The sequence below is a fragment of the Dromaius novaehollandiae genome, chromosome 1 (assembly GCF_036370855.1).
Source record: "Dromaius novaehollandiae isolate bDroNov1 chromosome 1, bDroNov1.hap1, whole genome shotgun sequence".
Lineage (NCBI taxonomy): Eukaryota > Metazoa > Chordata > Aves > Casuariiformes > Dromaiidae > Dromaius > Dromaius novaehollandiae.
In genome coordinates this window covers 26,542,464-26,565,823 of record NC_088098.1, presented here as the reverse complement: position 1 = coordinate 26,565,823, position 23,360 = coordinate 26,542,464, and the positions used below count along the sequence as shown (strand labels likewise).

The window sequence follows — 23,360 nt, the reverse complement described above, 5'->3', positions numbered from 1 at the left end:
GAGTTGCACAGAATAAAAGACCAGAACTATACAACTTCTGCTGATTTTTCTGCAGCCTCTGAATCCTAACTGCTGTCTCCAACAGCATGCCTAAATAAGGAGAAATGTTATCTTTAAAATGTGCTAGCTAATGCATTTCATTTAGCAGTTTTGAAACTCCAGTTTAGGAGTATTTCAGGCTGTTTGCAGCAAGGAAGCTAGCCAAGGTGGATGCTGCATAGAGACATTATGGTGACTATGATGTATTGAGAGAGAGCAAGGAATGAGCCTGAACTAGGCTAGAGTGCACAACTTGTTGAAACAGCTGACAAGGCTATGTAATACAAAACAGATACAGTCTTCTGGAAAAATGTAGTCTTGACAAAGAATATCAGCAGTGGAACCAGGCAAGGAAGTCCTGGAGGCAAACCTTAAGCTGCTAGGAGAGGCAGAGTCAGTATCAGCCACTTAGGCTTATCTTTAAGCTTTCTCTAAGGAAAAAAAGGGAGAGGGGGGCAAAACCCCCCCTTTTTTTTTTTTTTTTTTTTTTTTTTAAATAAACACATCCCACCATGACACTGCTGTTGTTTTCCTATCATGTTTATAGCCATTCTCCTCTCATGTGACTGGTAGTTTTAAGTAAATAGGCTGCAGATCCTCTCATTAAATCCACCCTGAAGAATAGTGTTCGTAAAAACAGGAAGAAGGTCAAAGGGATGTTTAGAGCAGTCAGCTATGCAAGTTTCCCAGGTATACCAGGTTACCATTCCCAGGATGAGATGAGTTTCAATGATCCCCAGTTTGTCTCAAACATAAGCGAAGTTGAAGCTATGCGGAGAGGCATCAAGATGCTAGTCTGAATTGCTATAATGAAACACCTAAAGTGGTTACAGAACAGGTAATAACGTTAGCATGTTAATACCTCTGCATCTGAAATTCAATAGCTACTTCTTTCAAACCATTACAGCCGTCCCAGTTAGTCATTTCCACTTTACAGTTAGAGCCCAAGCTCTGCAGACCAGGCTGCTGTCTAGGATAAGGCACAGAAAAAACATTCTTCATATTCCTGTGAGGCAACTTGCCATACGACACAACAGTCAGGAGGATGCCTGCACCTCAGAGGTTTCACAATAAACTTGTAACACCCATATTACAATCCTGAGACTCTTGCCAAGTTATTGTGGTGCCAGTTAAGTTGCAGTTCTGTCTTTGTACTTTTTATTCAGTTTGCCATAGGATCTGTGTTTCGGCAGACTATCTAGGTTTTTCCCCTTGTATCCTGTCCCCACCACCACCACCGTTTTCTCCCCAGTTTCCTGTTTTTCCAGTAGGTCACAGCTCTTATTTCTCTCTGGGTTTTTGTTGCTGTTCTTTCAAACCTAGTATAAAGGTCTCCTCACTTAGCTAACAAGCTGATGTCCTAATATGCTCTTTCCATTCTTGTGAGGTGGACTCACTGATAGCCTTTGTTTCCCCATCCAAAGGATGGTGTTCTTAAATACTCTCCAGTACATGTTGATCTGTGCCTGTGCCTTGATCTCAGCCAAGAGGATTCAGAAGGACAACACCCATTCCCTTTCAGACTTCATTTTCATTCCCAGGGCTTTGTGGTAACTTCTTATCTGAATGTCAGGAATGCTCAGTTGGTTGATCAGCCTGTACCAGATGAACTGGAGTCATCTGAATTTCATCACCAGGTGGGCAGCATGTCTTGGATGGTAGTAGATCACAGACTGTTGCTTTCTGCTCTTCTCTTTCCCAAAGGTGAGTCTCTAATGCCATCATCCTTCATTTCTTAGTGACTTGTCTTTGACATGCAGTTCAGTGTGCCCGGCCAGTGGGGGTCTATTTTTGAAGTTCCAGAACTATGTATTTTCAGGCTCACTGGATGAGAGGGAAAAGCACACAAAGTAATCAGCAAACACATGTATCTCAGATGGTGTGACAGTTGGCTTCAAAGGGGTTTAGTGTTCTCCAGGCTGGGTGTCCTGTCTTGATGGAACTGTTGTATTTCCATGCATCTTACAGCTAAGCTGTTTCCTGAAGGGCATCTCAAGCAGGCATCCCTGACAGTATTAGAGAAAAGGTACTCTCTATGAGCTAATGTTGAAGAGGACTTGATAATGATTACAGAGTTGGAAGATTTTTTCCTGGACTCAGAAAAATGATAAAATATGTATTTTATTGTAAAGTCTCTAACCAATATTATTCAGATCCAAATTTACACCTACCTTGCTATCTCTGGTAGTACCTTATTTCCCAGGCAGACAGGCTGATTTCAGTAGTATTGATGAATTGGGTATCATAGCAGAAGATGTAGGCTGTGAATGTGAATTTTTCACAGTCGTGAGTACATTGTGCTCAGTGCAGTAGGACTGCTGATTCAGATGTTTGAGAGCTTCACACTGTAGTAGTCATGAAGTTTCCTCTTCAAAGAAACATCTTTAGGCAAATTATCTCCCCAAAGGGTATAACATAGTTATAAAACGCATTAATTGGAACTCCTCTCAAATGATAATTTGTATGATATACTGTATTTCTAGTCTCTTGCCTAGAGAGAATTAAGAGTGTGGGACCAGAAGGGGCAAGACAGATGCCAGCAAGAGTCCTCAAATTGCAGGATGTTCTTGCCCCAATCCAGCCCAGTATGAGTACTTAAAGCTGAGACTACGGGTGTACTTAAGTCTTTGGAGTAGAGACTTTGGACTTTGCCTTTGCAAGGCTTATAGCAATTTTTTTTTGTTCTTGAGCATCTTTTAAAAAAAAAGGCATATACTGCCATTATTTCCATTTTACAGACTGAAGTGCAGAATCCAGTCCTCCACTTCGCAGATGGGTTGCTGCACTGAGGAATGATAAGTTCAGGTCTCATGGCAGTTACAAATTCACTGCATGATCTTGTCCCAAATTACACTGTGTAATCTGCCTGTATTTTAGATCTGGAGAAGTACTTTCTACCTGAAGTTCTTACCTCTTAGAAGGGCTGTGGTTATTGAAAAGAGGAAGGGTTTGGAGAAAGAGGTAAAATTTTTTGTCAGACCAACTAATGTAGTTGGAAAAAATAGACAAACACCAGTTTTTTTCTTCAGGTCGGAAGCACAAGCAGCAGAACTTGAACTATGAATGGTTGTTTTGTGTAACTGATTAAAGCTAAGAATTTAAATAGCTGAATAAATTATTTGTGAGGGGCTTGTTAATAAAGAGGGTTATGATGAGAAAGCAATAAAGTAAGACAATTTAGCACCTGGGTACAGTGTGTGTTGGAGGGAGGATTAGCAGGAATTATAATATGGGAGAAGTCTAATATGCTGTAAAACTGTCCTGAATCCATGACTTGTAGCATCCAGTGGAGTCAATTCTATGTCTTACCTTTTGAAGGTATTTTGTCTTAAATGTCTTTTGAACTAAAAACAAGAGACAAAGTAATTCTTCAGGGAGAAGTACATCCTAGCTGTAAATGCTCATTTTTCGTCCTTTACTGATTATCAGTGTGAATTCTTCCTGATACACAGTGCTTACATAGTTTCATTTCAGATTTTCAGGACAGTTCTGGGGGCATCAGAAGAAGCATATTTTTTACTTTGAGATGCACATGTATAATATTCATGGAGATTGGAGTGATTTTATTCAAAAGTCACAGCAAAAACGTGAGGGCACTTTGGATGATGGAAATGATCTTTTCTAATTTAACTATTCCTAGTGTTTTTGTGGGTCAGATCTCCTATGTTTAAGTAGCATTAAAAAGGTCTGTCACTTAAGTATGTTATTGTCATTGTTGCTTTTTTTTTCCCCAGCTGTATAAAACTATATGGAACTATGTCATTTGCAATACGAAAAGTCATTTAAGCGCTTCTGGAAAAAAGCTGTTAATTTCTTCCAAAATATTGCTTCCAAGGAGAGCAACAGACACATTTTTTGACTCCACCTTGAGTTGCCACCTCCCAAGAGAAAGCATGAACTCCTCACCACCTTATACTGAGCATCCTGAAAGTGCATGTCATATTTCTAGACTCCAAACTGCAAATTGTCTTAAAATGATCAAATTTCTTTTGTATTATCAGTTTAGTGTGCTGGTGTGTTTAAAGATGATCATCCTGGTATAAGCACTTCCACATCTTTACCATGGCTTTTTGTTTTATTAGTTAAAGCACAGCACAGATGTTAGCTTGTAGTCTGGTTTAATTTTTATGGTAAATCAGCGACGTAAGAGAGTTTATAACTCAGAGCTACTGAAGAGCTTTTTCCAGATAGATAAAGGGAAAAAATGAATTTGAATTTATTGAGTACATTAAGTTCTCCTGCAAGGCAGCTGTCAATTTTTGTTGCATGTAAGTGTGATCAGAAATACACAGTTTCCATTTGCCATGTTTGAAGTGGTCAAGCACTGATGTCCTGTAGAACTTTACTAAAGCTATTCTGGAGGAGACTAACAACTACCTCAGTCATATCTGCGGCTTAATTGTCCTAGGCTCTGCATAAACATTTGCTTCCAAGAACATGTCCTCTAAAAGTACTTATCTTTGAGAATGCATGGGTTATCTCATAAACCTTACTTGTTTTGTGGAATGAAGAATTTAGACTGAAAGCTTCTATAATTTAAGTTCTGTTTTATATGAGCGTGAGTATCTGTTCTGTCAATGATTCTGTTTTGCAACTTCTTCATCAGTCTTCAGTAAAGTAATGGATTTTTTTATCAAACTATACAATATGGCAGAAAGATTGAAAGACAAAGAGTTGACAGAACTTTTAACTAAAGGTAAAAAGAGATGAGAGTGGGGAATTATTCAACAGACAGTATTTGGGGCAAGTACTCACTGAACAGGTCTATTTGGACAAATCTCCAGCCCTGAAACTTGGGACCAAAACTCATCATTTTTTAACTAGAGAATTCTAGTTTTCTGAGCCGAAACTCTGAACTTTTCATAACTAAAGATTAATGCACTGAACTTCAAATCTAAAAGGAAATATTTTTTATATTATTTTATGTTTTTTACACTTTTGGTCAAAACTGTTTGATTTTCTCTTGTTTAGAATATGCACCTTAAAAAAACTTCAATATTTTTGCCTGCTTCCACTTAATTTCTATTGGAAAACATGTTGGACTGTGTGGACTGACATTGCATCATTTAATAGTGTATATTTCTGAAGAGGATGTTGTATTCCCATAAGCATTATGTATGTTGTAAAGACCTTGCCATTTGTAGATGGTCTTGGTATTAGTATTGTAAATTAATTGCCTGAAATCAGACTGCAGCATTTGATTCACTTACTGTTGTAGTCTTTTGGATTACCTCTCCTGTCTGTGCTCGATTCCTGTATTCATTATGGAAAAAGAAAACTAATACAGGTTTATATCATGATCTGTTTGCTTTTGCCTCCAGTAAGTTTGCCCTATGATTCTCAGTCACTTTGATATGACACACAATCCTCAAAAAGTTTTGGAAAATCCTCTGGTCTGAAATGTTTGGGAGTTTTTCTTAATATCAAGCATGGATTAATGCTGACAGTCCAACAGTTGGAACAGTTTGGAAACTGATGCAGGTATTAAAGTAAGTTACTCCTTTCCTGCCTCATAACTTGAGTTCAAACTTGGCTTTCATCACCAGCTGAAAGTCTCCACTCAGAAAAATCACAGAAGCTTTAGGCAGCTCGGTATAATTGCTGTTCTCCCTTCAGAGCCCCAGAAATGAGGTCCAAATAGAGGATTTGGGGAATGTTTGTAGGGAAAAAGAGTAGAGCTCTCACTTTCACTGTGCTTGACTTGAGCCAGTGCTTTTAATACCTCACCTGTACAAACATCAAATTTGCTTGCTGCTTTGAAAAGCGCCTTCTAGCAGTAAGTGATGGAAACAAATGATAACAGGAGTGTCTGAGTTGGAAAATATTTTTAAAACTTTATTGAGTAAATTGATACAACAGTGGTGGTGTGTTAGTCTGGCCTCGCAGCTGCCAGACATGCCCGTATAGGGGAAAACAAGAAAGCTAATAGGGTACAGTAGCACAAGCACTGTCTCACTGAAGGATATAGTATGACTCTTGTTTCCCCTCAGGCTTAGCTGGGAATAGCAGTTAGCCAGGGCTTTAATAGGTAGTTTGTATGAGGTGGGAATCTGGAGTTATGCAGCCAAGCATGAAATGTTGCAGAACACTTTTTCTCCCTGATGGTAGAATGCAGTTAGGAAGCTGTTTTGGAATATTGTTCACAGGAGGTGAGGCTTTCAACCCTTGCTTTATTCATCTTTAAATTGTGTATGGTATCTTTTGATTTCATTTTTGATTGTTTCTGGTGTATTTTACAAATTATGTAAACTACATGCAGATGCTTTCAAATTTAAGGTGAGCCAAATAGCATGTGACATGCCATTGGGTGGAGAAAGGTGACACCTAATGAAAGCCACAATATAAGCACCAGTTGTTATGGATGTGCCATGGGATGTTTATTACTCATGTAGAGCAGACAGATATTCTTACTTAACTGCATATCTGCCAAAAGACTCTCACAAGCTGCTTTATGCTCCATTTATCTGTTTCAGGAGTCAGCCCTGAGAAATCTGAATTTATGTTTCAGTTAGTTAACATTCTGTGTAACACAGCAGGACACTGAAAACTATGGTCCGGGATTTCAGTAGGCACTATTACACATGACTCCAAAATAAATTTACACCTTCTGATATAAAAAGAAAAAAAAAAACAAAAAAAATTGAGTTTGCATTTTCAGGGTGGCAGAATCTTAGCTGGTGTGCAATAGCTACAGCTCCCAAATTGTTTGATTGAATATGGGCCCTAAAGCACAGTGCACTCTTCCCCTACAACAGCCATTGGCCTTAGGCCATATTTAATTCAGGTGTGGCATGTTACTTTGTTCTCCAGCAGGCATCCCCCCCCACCCCATCCCACTGTCCTTTACTGAACACTGCATTCTGCTCTTGAAGAAAAGAATGTGATAGCACATTTATTAGCCCAACATCAACCTCCTTCACATCTCTTAATGGGATGTGGTGAGGTAGCCTGACTTGCATAGACAGGCCTAGTCCCAGCCCATCCAGACATATTTGGGCCTGTAATGACAGTAGCTTAAGGGGATTTTTCTTTTTTCTTTTTTTTCCTTTTTTTTTTCTTTTCTACCTTCTATGGAGTTCACCCAACAGGCATAGGTGAATGTGAGCTTACGTATAGGCTATAGACAAGTTTGGGCTTTAATCCACATAAAAGGGTACTAAAGACCTATTTGTTCTTGGTAGGTCAGAAACACAAAGCTCCACTGTTCCAGGTGCTAAGCAGATAAAGGCATTGAGAAAATCCCCTAAAAATTTCACTCAGTATCCCAAATGTCAGAGAGCAAACAGCAGCACCTGTGTGTTGCACAGAAAATAAATGCTTTACCAGTTATCAGTACTTAAAACACAAGTACAGAGAGAGTAATGAACTGTTAGGCTGAAAATGTGTTAAGTTTTAATCCAAACACTGACACTCGCATTCCCCAAATAGTTACGGCATTTCCATCTGAAGTGTATAGTAACTCCACAGTGTAACAACACTCCTGCTGTTACAGCACCAGAAAAAGTCACTTACTATATCATTTTGGTAGGAAAATTGCGGTCAAGCATTTTAAAATTTCTAGCCTGTTGCTCTAAGTTATACCAGGCAAGTGGCAAAGACAGCTCTTCCGTTCAGTGAGTTTATTACATCCCATAGCTCCTTGCAGAAACTGCCAGCCCTTTTGTCATCTGTCAGACGTATTATGAGAAAGCCTTCTGGATTACCTATGATTAGGTATTTAGAATTGAGTGTGTAATTCCGTTGGACTCTATGTGGTTATCCACAAACTTGCTGACTTACAACAAAGGTAAATCTGCACCTAAGCAGAAACAATAAACTGGTATGTTAACTAAAAAATCATTTAAATAATTGAGTAAAATCTCACTATGGACTCTATTTCTTTCCATGCAACTTATATAATACTAGAATTTTTCAAGCTTCTTTGGAGCACATAGTATAATTGATTTGTGATAGCTGCATATTTTAATTTTGTATGTTTATTGTTGTCAGTAAGGATAATGAGGTGTAATAAGCCTGAACTTACGTAATGAAATAATCTTTGGTTTTTAATTGAACGATTGTATCTATTTCTTTTCATAGAGAGAAATTCTAGAACAGCAACAGCAAGAGAGATATGACACAAGTTTTCATAGCATGTGTATGTTTTGTGATCAAGAATTCACAGGAAATAGGTTTGTATATTGACCTGTTCACCTTTATTTTTTCGTTTCTGCTCACCTTCTTTGTTTATGGTTTAAAGTGTCATCAAACCAGTGAGTGAGTAATGCACAAGACTCATAATTGTTTTAGGTCTAAGTATTTCTTTGAACTGCAATGTCATTTTGAATAGTTGCCCTCCCACCTTTCAATCCTTTAATTTTTTTGGTACAACTTTTTATAACTGCCTATTAAGCAGAACTGGGAACTGAGCCATTCTAAAAAGAGTCTTTTTTTTTCACGGTTGTTCTAGGGGCAAGGACAGCGGCTTAAGCCAGTATGACTGCTCAAAGATACATCCATGCAGTTACATACTTTCCTGTTCAAATTTACACTAGTTTGGCAGGATTTAAAGATTGAATGAAAAACAGGAGAGGAAAATTAGAATGCGAATGGAGTGCTTTGCAGCATCAGTCAAATATGAGAGGGAGTTGCATTATCCTTGCTCCAATGAAAATTTGTCCATACCCATTAAAACAATCTCAGCTGGAGAGACCAAGTCTTATCCCTGAATGCTTGACTGTGGGTAGTTCTGGTACTCTGGAGAGGTAGAATAACCTCGGGTCAAGTACCTGCAGGTCATCCACGTTTTGGATGAGTGTCCTATTCTCTTTACTGCCTGATGTAGTAAAGGACATATCATTTAGCCCCCAAATAATTTCATCATCTGATTGCTCTTGGGACTGAGAGATTGAAAATCCTGCTAGGACTGTGGTGTAACCAAGGCTCAGCAATGTAAACACTTGGATGTTTCTTTAGTGCCCAATAGCAGAAGCTTAGGCATATCATATTGAGATGTTAGACACCAAAGGAATTTAGAGTGATGAGAGCAGAGACTCAAGAATCTTAGTGGCCCTTATGTGCCTGATTTTCTTTCAACATTTGCTCCACAATATGTATAAAATGGGGTAACGAGCTCCTTAAAGCCTCTCTGTGCTGTGGGAGAAACTGGATACAAGAAAATTAACCATTTTAACCTCTATTAGTAAAGTAACTTATTTGAATGTCTGTTATGTTTGTTCCTGAATACTTTGAGTCCTCTTTATGTTGCTAGTGCCATGTGAAACGGCGTTGAAGTGAAAGCATATCAGACCCGAGAATTTGTTTTGTTGACCAACATAGAGAAAAACGAAAAATGGCTTTCTAGAATGATTCTCCAGACAGTTATTTGAAATCTATAGTTTGCTTGTTTGAGTTAATAAATGAACTTTGCTAACAGTGAGGTCAAAATAAAATTACGTCGTAGTTTTCATCTAAAGGCTTATATTTCATGCATCTTGATTAAGCAGTTGAAGCGTCACTGAACATTCAGTAGGGCTGAGATTGAAAACTTACTATTTTGGTTTAGTTGCATTCTTTTTCTAGCAGTGGCTACAACATTATTGTTGTTTACTTAATGTTGGCTTTTATACATTTTTAAAGCAATTAGTGTAGTTTGAGTCACTAGTTGAATAATTCTGGTATGTATTCAAAAATACCTAATGTTCTGTTTGAATGTGTTTTGTAGATCTGTCCTTCTCAATCATATGGCAAGAGAGCATGCTTTTAACATTGGGCTGCCAGATAACATTGTGAATTGCTATGAATTTTTAGCTGTATTGCAGAATAAGCTTGACAAGTAAGTTGGACTTAAGTCATGTTTCCTTTAACTTTGGAAGTAAGCTGAGTTAAAATTAATTCAGCATTCATGAGCAATTAAGAACAAACTATAAGTGAATATGACTTTTGTGTGTTTAATCTTAGAAGGCTTTTCTTTGATTTCTTAGAAGCTAATTCATAACACTTTGTAGTATGTGTTCTCCGGAATAATGGAGTCAGGTGTGGTGCTTCAGTTATTATGCATTGCATAGTTTCCATTGACATCAAATCAGGCTGGAGAGCTGTGCGGAGAGGAACCTCATGAAGTTCAACAAAGGGAAGTGCAGGGTCCTGCATCTAGGCAGGAATAACCCCATGCACCAGTACTGGTTGGGGGTTGACCTGCTGGAAAGCAGCTCTGCAGAGAAGGACCTGGGAGTCCTGGTGGACAACAAGTTAACCATGAGCCAGCAACGTGCCCTTGTGGCCAGTAAGGCCAATGATTTCTTGGGGTGCATTAGGAAGAGCATTGCCAGCAAGTCGAGGGAGGTGATTCTTCCCCCCTACTCAGCCGTGGTGAGGCCATATCTGGAGTACTGTGTCCAGTTCTGGGCTCCCCAGTACAAGAGAGACATGGTGCTACTGGAGAGAGTCCAGCAGAGGGCTACAAAGATGATTAGGGGACCGGAGCATCTCTCTCATGAGGAAAGGCTGAGAGAGCTGGGCCTGTTTAGCCTGGAGAAGAGAAGACTGAGAGGGGATCTTATCAATGTATACAAATATCTAAAGGGAGGGTGTCAAGAGGATGGGGCCAGACTCTTTTCAGTGGTGCCCAGCGACAGGACAAGAGGTAACAAGCACAGACTGAAACACAAAAAACTGAAACACTTCCTCATCTGAATATGAGGAAAAACTTCTTTACTGTGAGAGTGACAGAGCACTGGAACAGGTTGCCCAGAGAGATTGTACAGTCTCCTTCTCTGGAGATATTCAAAACCAGCCTGGACGAGATCCTGTGCAATGTGGTCTAGGTGACCCTGCTTGAGCAGGGGGGGTGGACTAGATGATCTCCACAGGTCCCTTCCAGCCTCAACCGTTCTGTGATTCTGTGAGTTCTCCACTGAGTTCGTGTTAACCAGTGAGTGGCCCTCCCATGTCCTGAGACAATTTTAGTAAATCAGACATTTCTCCTATTTTGCATGTGGGGCAAAGAGTAAATTTATTTTTATTGTTTATGTTTTTGTTTCATGTAGTTTTTGTGAGATGCCTCATGGTCTCGGTGTTTGGTTGACTCTACTAGTACTATTTTATTTCCAGATAGACTAACTTTCTTTTTTACTTAGGTTGCTCTCACATGCCCTAGGATTAATCTTACTGTATATATCTCTAATTTATTTAAGTATGTTGTATTGTATTTCTTTTGCTTCCACATGTTGACTTGTTTACCTTTTTATCTTAGTTTGCAGTGTTTATACTGTGAAAAAGTCTTCAGAGACAAAAACGTACTTAAAGATCACATGAGAAAGAAGCAGCATCGCAGAATCAATGCTAAAAACAAAGAATATGACAGATTTTATATCATTAATTACTTGGTAAGAAGTTCTATGAATAATCAATAAATTGATGGGAGAGATAAAAACAGTATCTTGTTAAAAGTGAGTAATTCCAAACCTGGAATTAGTACAAAGGGCAAAAATCTGATGAAGGACTCTTAAGAAATATGCTTTTTTATGGTATGATAGTCTGGATAATTGTTAAACTAAGGAATAGTAAACATTTGTTGTTGAGAATTGATTTTGAGATGCAGGAAGAATACAGATTGAAGAGACTCTAATCTTTATGTCATTAGTGCTCAGTCTCTGTTGTAATAATAAGAAGGTAAAGTGAGATACAGTAATGACATGAATGGAGATTTGACTTGAATATTATTGGCTTTTAGCTGGTTTTATACAAACCTTAAGCTGGAAATGCTTTTCAGAGTATAAATTCATTGCAAAGAGGAGGAAAATGAAAGAAATATAGGTGAAATAAAAAATAAGCCTTTGCTTCTAGCCCCCAGGTAGGTACGTGTTGCTAGGCACTGGTATTTTTTATCTCAGGTCTTTCAGAGTGTGTGTATGTGTGTGTGTAGCAAATATTCACTTACTGTCTTCAACTGTTGAATATAAGAGCTGCTTCAAAAACTGCTACATTCTGTCCCAGAAATAACTATGTTTCACTTGAAGTCATTTCTAGGCCTTGTACATGTGTTAATATCCAGCTTATAAATGAATTTTTCAGGCTTCTTTGACTGTTTTACCCACTCTTTCTTTTTAATCTCCCTCCCCGTGCTTTTCTCTAATACTAAGAACAAAAAGTTGGATACTTAATGCTCTGCCAAGTCGCTTTGACCCAAGATGAAGTGAATTTCCTCAGTGTTCCTGGACACCTTCCTTCCAAAAATCAATGATCTTAGGTGTATGGTTCCTTTTCTAAAACAAACAAGTTTCACTGCTTTAAAAACTGTTTTACACTTCTTACATGATGGGAAAAAAACTCTGAAGTTCTGCCAAGTGGATGTTCTCAGCTTCTCAACCAAACTCTGTATTTACTTCTTGTATGTAAACTAATAGTTGTGTTCTTCCCTGTTAATCCTGTAGGTAATACTATGTCTTCGGAACCTGGCATCCTCTTTAACCTCCCTTCTGTCCTGTAATTTGTATTCAATGTTCAGCTTTGGCGCTCTCTCTGAATTTGTCCCAGCTTTGAGCAGGAAATTGAGCCAGATGACTGCCAGAGATTTCTTCCAACCTAAATTATTCTATGATTCTATTAAGCCCACCAGACTAAGGGTGTGGGATTACAGTTCTCCTTTCATCATGGCTGGTTGCCAACTTGATTTAACTAAAACTAAATTGTTATGATTCTGTTAGTCTTCCAGTATTTTTCATAGTTCCTCTTTTGCGCTGAGAAAGATAGATTCTCCACAACTGACTGGGAGCATTGTGGAGCTACTGACTTTTTTGAAGCACAGAGAACTGTGTGATACTCTTTCAGAAATTTTAAAGACATACAGGGAGGTCATAACATCAGTGAAGAAACTGTGGCTATGTCATGTTAGTAAGCAGAATAGACTGGAGCAAGGTTAATGTTCATATAGCTAACGTCTTTTCACATTCTCTCTGGTTGCTCTGGAACAGGTGGCCATGTCCGTGCTATCTACTGGGAATGGTCTGTGGCCTGTACAGTTTCTGAATCCTGCCGAAGCATTGTCTGGGTAGTGCTTTTGGCAAGGCCATGGAGCATGCAAACTATTAAACCATATGGTCAGTCACAGGACAGTGCTCAAGCCAGGGCATTGGCCCTCTTTGATTATTGCTGATATTCTGGGCAAGACTTTGCAGAGTGATTTCTAATGCCAGCCTGGACCAGTCCAGGTATTGGTGACCCAGCAGCATCACTTGGAGATATATTTTTCAGGTTCTTGACATTATAAACAGAGGATGCTAAATGTAGTTCAAAAAAAACATGTCAAACCACTAAGATGTTTAAATTTGGGGGGGAGGCAGTTTGGTCACATGCAAGGTTTGTGGCAGTGTGTTGCCAGTGCTGCTTCTGGGATGTACTTGGAATGACCGCAAATTTTCTTTTTGCTTTGTTACTCTTCTTCTGTATGCTCTGCTATAGCCACATTTTCTTTTCACACATTCTCATTTGTCTTTCACTACATTCTACCCAGTGAACTATTTCTACTCACTGTTTCTAATCCTTTAAACTGTAGCCATATGCAAACTTGTGACATTTCTTTTGAATACAGGATGTTTTTAGAAAAAAGGAGAAAAACAGATAAACACCTTCTTTTCCCTCCAAATTTTCCTAGTACAAAGTGCAGACAGACAATAATAAAACCAGAAACAGTATGCACTGTCTGATTAAAGATCTTTGAATTGTCCCTTCCCCTCTTAGTCTTTCACATTTGAACTCCCTTTGCCAAAAAAAAATGGGTTTAAAAGTGAAAAAACAGTAGTGATAGCTTCCTTTAAAAACTCTCTCCGAAACACTTGTAAAATAGTTCCTTGTAAAATGTGTAATTGCATGCTAATGTTTCATGGAATGAAACCTTTTATTAGCACAGATATTTTAAGGTGGTGGTTCCTACATAGCAGAAACTTCTTGCTCTCAAAATAGCATTTGGTGCATCCTTTATTTTTACACAAAGGAGGTAATGAGGTTAAAAGGAAGGAAGAACTTTAGTTTGTTCACTGGGGTTTCAGTAGATTGGCCTGTACGTATAAGGAGAAATAACATTTGTTTCCCACTGTACATATATGGCCTACAGAGGACTATGTTAAAGTGATATGGTTCTTTTTTCAAGCTTAATCTATGTTCAGTGAATGCTAAAAGTTATGCAAGGTCTTCTTTCTATAAAGACTCCATGTAGTGATTTTTCTTCCTCTCTCTCAGCTCCTCATATTTTGCTAGATGCCTTGGATATCTTATTTGGAATGGTAGATGTACTGTTTCAATATTTATTACTGAATACATCTTGATCTAAAGATGTAGACTTATAATTTATCTATTTTTTGTATCCTTTCACAGAAAGTTTAGGCTCCTGGATTTAGGCTCCAGTCATTTCAACGGCGTGGGTTGGGCACAGTCGTGGGCAACCTGTTCTAGATGACCCTACTTGAGCAGGGGGGTTGGATGAGGTCTCTAAAGATCCCTTCCAACCTCAGCCATTCTGTGATTCTGTGAAGAGTTTGACTTTTGAGAATGTAACAAAGATTTTTCCATACTTCCATTTTGTCAAGTTTGTTGTCATAATAAAGAGAGTAAAAAACTAAGTAGGTCTCTAATGATAAGCATGAATATCATCACAGTCTAATTCATTTTACTTTCAGGATGAGTACAGTAGAGCTTTTCTATCAGCAACTGGACCCTAAGCTATGTAAATGGATAGGTCTTTAGTACAGCCTTCTTACAGATATCTTCTTTAAAACAGAGTTGTATCTAAGTCATTGTCCTTTTTTATATAAATTTCCATTACATATTATATTCACTGAGCACTACGTAAAATAGTCTTACTAAGCTGAAACTGGCAGTTTCCTTTATTTTGTGGCTTTTGTACTGAGAGGTTTTTAAGGGCTTTTTGTTCAGATGTCCTGAGAACATTTACTGAATTGCCTCATGATCTTCTGGCCAGTTCTTGCTTCTGTTTTTAAGTCAGTGGCAAAGCTCCCATTGACTTCATTTAGAGCAGTAGGCTTGCCTTTCTTCTTCCTTTCCCCCCCTTTCTGCTTTTGGCTTCACTTGTGTTTTTAGTGCAATTTTGAGGATCTGTTTTCTTAACAGAAGTTATATATTATGCACGTGTTGATCATTCCCTCCCCTAAATTTTTATTTGGGCATAGCAAGGAATAATATAAGTGCACAGTCTTGTGTAAATCTGATATTCTAAGACTTTCCATGACTTCTGTCATGACCTACAAGCAGCTTTGATTACCCCCATATTATTCACATGTTCTGTTGCTCACAGGTTGGTGTTAAGATACAGTATTACATATGATCTTTAGCAGGAATGCAAGCTTTTTGTCACATGCATATATAATAGATTTCTCTCATAAGCAAGTATCAAACGTTTATTATTAAGTAGTTACATTGAATTAGAGTGTGAGTTTCACAGTTATGCAAATGACTTGAAAGCCAGTGCAGTTACTTCCCCAGTGGAGCTGGAGGTGTTCTGTGCATATTGTATAAGCATGGAAGATGATACCAATGCTGTTCCAAAAGGCTTGAAGTGTAAATTGAAAAAGACCAACAGATGGTAGAGGACAAAAAACCGAGCAGTATCAATGCATCCAAGATATATATGTAGGTTACTTCCAAACTAATTTTCTTGTTTCTATGTCTTCTATGTCCTCATGGTTCTCGCTGCGTGGAGAATCAAGTAAAAATGGGGAGGGAAGAACTTTGAAATCCGTGACACCTGCTGGAGGCCATGAAGAATAACACTGTTTTCTTCCCAGCGGAGGGAACTGAGGAACTGAGGCAGAACCAAACTGACAGGGGCCTTTCTTTTTGGGTCCGCTAGATTATTACCAGTGGCACTTTAAATATAGGATATCCACTGCAGTAATCACTGATTTTGAATCACATTTTTCAAATCGACTAATGGCTGTATGGTATCTGTAATAATGTAACATCACTGTAATGAACGTCTTTATAGCTAAACTAGACAAGTAGCTGAAAATGTTACCTAGTATTTATTAGAAAACTTGTTTCTTAAAGCTTTTACTTTTCCTCAAAGATGAAAAGATGTTTTTCCCTTTTGCCAAATCATCATTATTATATGTAGCTGGGAATGGGGAGGATTTTGGGGAGGAATAGGGGGAGATATTACTTATATGTTACCTGTTTTAATTTAAGTAGTGTATATTTTGTAAAATAGTAAAGGGAAACCCTCCATCTGTTGCTGATAGTTAAAGACTTTGTTACAGTGGTAGATTCATTTCTCTTCAAGGGGAGATAGAGGCACCAAGTGGAGGGTAAGGCCATCTGTACTATATGATAAAGCATCAGTAAGTTCTGCAGCAATATAAAACAAATGAGATGACCATAGTAAGGCAGGTGAGAAGAAGAGTGAGAGGAAATTTGCAGGGGGAAGCAGCTGCTGTTTGGAGTTTCTGAGCTCCACAGATTATGGGACTCCATTGGCATGTAGTTTAGGAACTGCTCTTTTGTGAAAAAATGCTTGAGATACGAGCTGCCTGTATCTAGTTTCTCCCATCTCAGCACTTACTCTCATGTTGAGGTATGTTACCTCAGTGAAGCATGAAGATTTTCTCCCTGTAGACCTCTTAAAACTGCACCCAAGTTGAGAAGATAATGTTTTGGTGAGGCAATTTGTCTCTGTGCTTTTAGACTTCATTTTAGGAGAGGAAATAATGAAAAAAAACACACAAAACTGCATGTTCTCCCCATTTCTCTATAGGAGCCTCCTCTCCGTGAGAGACGTAGCAAGTATTTTAAAAAAAGTTGGTTTTCGTTGTTTGTTTAGTGAGGCCTGCATGTTTTTTAATGATGCATTTTCTACTGTTTGAACTATTAATAATGTCAAGTCTAGTTTTTCTTCTGGCTTTGTTAAGAATTTCTTAGGAATCTCCAGAGATGATTACTGGGAGCTCTTGCGTCTCGGATGAAAGAGCAAGGGAAGCTGAATGCTTAAAAAGGCACCCTTGGTCCCAGGTGCTCATCAAGCTGTAGAATTGAAAGAGTATAAAAAAAAAAATCCCAAATGTCAAAGAGCTTTAAAAATCTTTCTAAGAACTGTTTTCCCACCCAATTGCTCAGTTTCAGTCTCCTGACACTTTCATTATAACGTCCCCAGTTACTCTTCATGGAATTCTCCAGTGATACAAGACCTGATTAGCTTTTTTCTTCTTTTTTTCTTTTTTTTTCCTTCTCTAAATATAAATAGCTGAGGGAAACAGAGATCTCTTCCAAGATCCTTCTGTGCTTCTCTGCAGAAATACCATAAAGACACAGCAACAACAACAAAGCTCATGTGTGATTGTTTTCTCCCTTCACCTTTAATTAAAAGGTGAAGTTTAATATTGGCTGTTGTTTTGAACACACACTTTTGGGCACATACAGTTAAAGTTGGTAAATGGAAAAATTGTGAGCATTCATCTTCATTTTGCAGTGGTTGTGAGCTGCTGTCCTCTCATCAAGATTATAACGTTTGCAGCCATAAACTACTGCGCAGCTGTGGGAACATGTGGTGAGAGGTGTTAATGGCTTCATGTTATCTCAGAGTAATGGTGACACTGATGAGTCTCCCCTGTAACTCAGAGAGCTTACACACTACCATGTGGCATGTAGAATTAATTACTCAATATTCATTGTGTAATCTGTAATGGCGTTATGTTTAGAACTGTCTGGAGACCTTTGTGCATCATTTACCTGATAGTAACAGCTTTAAAAATTCTCATTAAATTGTTAAATGATGGATTTCTTTTCCTTCTTTTTCCAAGCAACCATAGAGGCAATAATAATACTTGTTACTAAGGATGTTAATAAATATATTATTAGAGGGAGTCTTTGAGTGAAATTATTGAATGGATGGTCTTTCCATGAGCCTTCAGTTTCTTTTTTAATGGGGACAGGATCATCAACTGCAATCGGTGTGAATGTTTCACAACTGTCAAAAGCACAATTTCAAAAATACCGCTTGAATGCTGGTTAGCTTGTTCTGGTTTATTTTTAAAGGCAGAAAGAATCTTTCAGAGGAAAGAAAAATACTAGCTAAAGATCACTGGCAATGTTTCAGTAGAGAGCTTCAGCTTTTATTGCCTGTTATTTATATCAGTCTTGCTGAGAGGCTTTGCCATTGTGCTGAACACTGCACAAATGTATTGTGAGATACTTTGTGCTGAAGATCTTCAAGGTATAAATAAGCAACGCAAAGGGTAAAAGGGAGAACAGAACCTCATGAATAGATACACTCACATTCACATCTGAACAGAGGACGGAAGAGAAATTGGATTCTAGTTCAGAGATCTTTGTGTTGGCTTGCAATGCCTTTCTCTAATATTCTGTAGCTGGGTTATGCCGCATGTTTTTGCCAGCATAACCTTGTACGAGGCACGAATTCTGACTGCTGTAGCTATGCCAACTAGTCTTAGGTGTGACAGCTGCATTGTTTAAGCAGCCTGTGCTCCATGATGAGCAAGGTAGGCATAATGGATTGAGCAAGTGTGATAGCAAAGGCAAAACTGTAATAACATAACCACCTTGGGAGCATTTTGGTGGTGTTGCAACACTCTAGTTTTGCATAGAGCTTGAGTGATTCTCTTGAGAGTTCTGTGTCAAATCATCATCTTCTTCCCAGATATACTATAGTTAATGCCCCATTGAAAGGTAAAGTGAATTGTTTAAAAAAATAACTAAAGCAGTCTTGTATGGCTGCCTTTAACCCACAGAACTAACAAAGTTGATGATGTGACTTCTCAAATGTTTATTGATTTCATATGTAAAATGTGCTGTGAACCAGGAAATGTATTTTTTCTTTTCTTTTTTTCCAGGAATTTGGAAAGTCCTGGGAGGAGGTACAGTCAGAGGATGATCGGGAACTGCTAGATAACCTAGAAGAGTAAGAGTTACTTCTGTGTCAATTATAAAGACTTGCAAGAACATTGCTGTTGAAAGTAGTTACATGGAAAATACTCTGCATAGTTAGTACACCGTTAAAATTCATTTAAGCCAGTCACATCAACTCCCAGATAATTCTCATCGAAGATACTTCTCCACAGTGAGGGCTGTAAATTTCATATTACGACCCACACCTATTTTTCAGTTGCAGATAGCTCAAACAGCAGTCCTCAGGGTGTTTAATGATGTGAGCAAAAGACTTTTTTACTGTTGTACTCAGAAAGACTTGAGTTGGTTTTGCTCAAATTTAAAATCAAGAGTAAGCATCAAAAATGTCATCATGAGAAATAAATGATATAAAAGAGAAAATCTGATAAAATGGTAACAACTAGGGATTAAAGCAGGATTCCAAAGCAAACTTTTGAGCAGTGCTGAGTGAGGGCACCATCTGCCTCTCGTCTGTGTTCCTCTTTGCTCCAGGCTCTCAGATTATTACAGAGGTGCCTTGCTTGACCCAAGAGAATTGAATAAGCAGGAAATAACTTGAGAGTAGAAATTATCCATTCATTCAAGCACAGAGCTGGGCATTGGGCTCCTGACAGGTTATGGTTCTGTCTGTGACTTGAGCTTAAATTTACCTGATTATATAGTGGAAGCAGTGATATTTCTGTCTCTCAGCAGTAGTGTATATATAAATGGATGAGTGATGGTAAATTACTTACTCTCTGTGTGCATACCTAAATGTAGCAGAAATGAGTGTCTCTTCTGGGGAATAATAATATCTGATAGATTGATAACACATAGAGTGAACTCTGCCTGATAATTGTCTTTGGTTCATACATTGAAAGCTTAGAAAGGTATAAAAAAAGAAGAAATACTGTATTAAAATAAACACTGAAAACAATTTGTTTTGATTTGCCAAACCAGATTGAGACTGAAGTTAAGATCCCATTAGTTAGCAGTACAGGACTTATTGCCTGTCTGCATAGGAATTATCCAACAGTTACTACTCAGTTATTCTTGAATTTGTAATTTTTTTGGACAATAAACCATTTTCTCGTCACATACTCACCTATAAATCCACACTGTCTCTGCCACCCCTTTAAAGTATTCCATTTCTCTGGATTTATTTATGGTGCTGTGAGAGCAGAATCTGAACTGCTCTCTCACAAAATATCTCTTCTCTTTTCCACAATTAAATGAATCTTTTTTGCCTTTTAATCATAAGAGACTGGTCTGACTGGGAAGAGCATCCCATGTGTGCAGTTTGCCTGTTCTGTGAACAACAAGCAGACACCACAGAAAAACTGTATTTTCACATGCAGGTAAGACTTGTTTTAAATATCATTTCTTTCATCAGTTTGGAATAAAAAGTAGCCTTGTAGCACCTTTGTTGAGATCACATCTGCTCCTGCATTTGAATGCTCTCTGTAGCGCAGAGCTGAGGCACTGCATGTCTAGCATCTGCTCTCAGAAATATTCAGTGGAACCACGTTTTATATTGAGAATATGAATAACTGTTACCAGTGAGTGTACAGACTGATACAGACAATAAAGAAGTAGCATCTGTTATAGATTTTATTAGCTGCACTGATTTAATGTTTAATACATTTGATGTTTAGAATCTGTTCCAGTTTTAATAAACTGTTTAACTGGAGCATGGCAGTTTAACAGTATATGAAAATCTCTGACGAAACAAAACTTTTGAGGGTTTGTTTCATGTATTTGTATTTGCATGTGTATATGCATTTGTCTGTGTCAATCTATAAAAATCTGAGCAGTTTTTAGCTTGGAATACTAGTAGTGGTAATGAGATTTTTTTTCTTTGCTTTTTTTTTTCCCTCCAGAAATCACATGGATTTGACTTTCTTAAAATAAAGTCAGAGCATGGTGAGTAAGATACGCTGTAATGGTCAGCATTTGCCACTAGTGTGAAGAAAACCACAGCATAAGAATACTGGAAAACAACTATATCAATTTGATTTTTGTTCAGACATTTAACTTTTCCATTATGGAAACTGTTTCTGCAGTTGACAAAGGACAGCCAAGAACACTTTATTTTTCTGGAACTGTTGTTGGTGCCGAGGATCCACTGATTGGTTCCTCTGAACCACTGGATTTTTTCACAGACTACTTTTTACCCTCTCTGTGTGTCCCAGGCCCTGCTGCTAGAGCCCCGTAATAAGAAGTATTCCTATTACTATTATTATGATGATGATGCCTGTTAAGACTTGCTTCCAACTTAGAAGGCGCTGCTCTAAGTTGTGTTTGGCTAATGTTTGTTTTCTGCTGTAGACTGAGAGGAAGAAAAGTGATTGTAATTTTTATGTTAAAAGAAGGGCCAATTCTCCTGCAGCTGGGAAAAAGCATTTGTTCAGTTAATTTGCTAAGTTACAGAAATCAACCTTTATACCTAATCCAAGAAAGTATTCGTAAAGTGCTTGTTTTCTACAATCTCTCCTAGGGCTGAATTTTTATCAGCAAGTAAAACTAGTGAATTTCATCAGAAGAGAAATCCATCATTGTCGTTGTTACAATTGCCAGGAGAAATTTCAATCTAAAATAGAATTGATAAGTCATATGGAGGAGACCAAACATGTTACATTCCTGCCAGCCAGATCTACATGGGATCAACCACAGTAAGGGCTAACATGTTTTTTCCAGCATTTATGATGCTACTTGATACCATCTTTAAAGCATTAACCTGAAAGTTCTGCATTTTGCCAGTCTTGCAGTGCCCAGAGCTCTCCAGTGATTCTGCTGGCCCAAATGAAGTAGTAAGTGGTCTCAAAGCTACTCAGAAGCAGAAATCCCTGTACTGTCTGAAGTTCAAAGGAGCATGGATACTGCTCTTCCAGTTACATCCAGGATGTAATGTCCCCATAAGTTGTGTCTACATTAGCAAGTTGATATGCTAGAGGAGTTTCCTGTTGCAAAATTGCCTTGTTATTATATTTCCAGTCATGCAGTACAGTGAAAGGCGTGACTGGTGCACTCGGAGCAGTTTCCCTCCTGGTGGAACCGAGGTTGAATGTGTACCCCATACTGCCATCTCAGATGCCCCACTTACAGGCATGAGGTCCTCCAGCCATTAACTGTCTACACAGATGCAGTTCATGCCTGGGATGGGCATCTGGCACATATTTCTTTGCTAGTAAAGATACATTGTGGACGTACAGTCAGAGAATCAAATTGAACCCCTTCGCACCACTTACTAGTGTGGATGTACCCATAATGTCTGCCTAACTTTATGTATCAAAATGTTGTTCACCCTTGGTTTTCTCTATAGCAAATGGAGAGTGTCCCATGGCACTGTGATTCAGATTTTAAGTAGGCTGAATAGTTCTAGATGTCTTCATAGCCAGTAGAGCACAACGCAACTGATGTCCTAACTTAAACATCTCGGTTCAGCATTTGATGTTGGATGAATCTGGATCTGTAGCCTCATCTGTGACAATATGTAGATAAACAAATAGGGGGAAGGACCTGACTTTCTTATTTTTCCTTTTCTAAATCTAATCTCATAAAATGTGCTCAACCTCTTTGAGACAAAACATGTGATGTAGTAATATTCTATTCTGTTGATTCTTGTTGTTTTCAGGTATTATTTTCCAACCTATGAAAATGATACACTCCTGTGCACACTGTCAGACAGTGAAGATCTGACAGCTGAGGATAGTAATGAAGATGTCCCTGTTGTAAGTGAAGATACATCTAATCTAAAAGCTCTTAAACAGAGCAGTGTTTTAAATAAGCTCCTGTATAAAGAGAAAAAAAGTCAGTAGAAATTTTGACCTTGAATTACAGTCACTGGCTTTTGAGTGTTTCACCTCCAAGACAAAAAAATACATTCTTTTACAAAAATATGAGTATGGTTTAACTCATAAATGTTATGACTGGGCAAATAGTATGTGAATGGGAACGCTAAATAAAAATCACATGTAAACACTTTTGGTTTATTTTCCCTTAAGTTCTTGCTTTATTTTAAAATTCAGTGCTGGATTTTCTGCTTAGTTCTCAGAATAATTTTGGTATTACTTACAAATAGGTTTTTGTTCTGTTTTTTTTTTCCTTAATATATCAGAATCAGAGTTGCATTTAAGGACATATTGTGCAAGACATGAACAATTGAGACAATATGTTTTGGTAGATGAGCAAATGAGTGAGACTACTATGTGTTATTGCTGTTAGAGAGCATACGGAAAAGAACCGGAATTCAATTCTTGGCCTGTGACATAAAGCAGATTTTGCTATTTTTAACTTTAGACCTTCTTCAAAGTCAAAATGGATCGGTATATCTCTATTATTCATCATCAGTATGTAAGATGTATGGTGCGTGTTCTGAAAACTGGCTCTTTAAGATCTTTAAAATCTCAACTCAGGTGTCCGTTAAAGTTGCCAAGTATACTGCAGTATTG

At 38.1% G+C, this 23,360-nt stretch overlaps 1 protein-coding gene across 6 annotated transcripts in view; it reads left to right on the top strand.

The window, feature by feature from the left end:
* The window catches only part of ZNF277 (zinc finger protein 277), a 51,796-nt gene extending 28,905 nt beyond the window's left edge, over nt 1–22,891 (top strand). For 5 of the 6 annotated variants that reach the window (XM_064507766.1, XM_064507784.1, XM_064507790.1 and 2 more), the window contains 8 exons: nt 8,119–8,210; nt 9,743–9,853; nt 11,273–11,405; nt 18,876–18,943; nt 20,171–20,267; nt 20,790–20,832; nt 21,407–21,581; nt 22,544–22,891. In XM_064507766.1, the coding sequence (XP_064363836.1) occupies nt 8,119–8,210; nt 9,743–9,853; nt 11,273–11,405; nt 18,876–18,943; nt 20,171–20,267; nt 20,790–20,832; nt 21,407–21,581; nt 22,544–22,727 (903 nt within the window). In that variant the 3' untranslated portion in view covers nt 22,728–22,891. The remainder of the gene's footprint in view (nt 1–8,118; nt 8,211–9,742; nt 9,854–11,272; nt 11,406–18,875; nt 18,944–20,170; nt 20,268–20,789; nt 20,833–21,406; nt 21,582–22,543) is intronic. The other variant, XM_064507772.1, reaches the window with a different exon arrangement.
* The last annotated feature ends 469 nt before the right edge of the window (nt 22,892–23,360 follow it).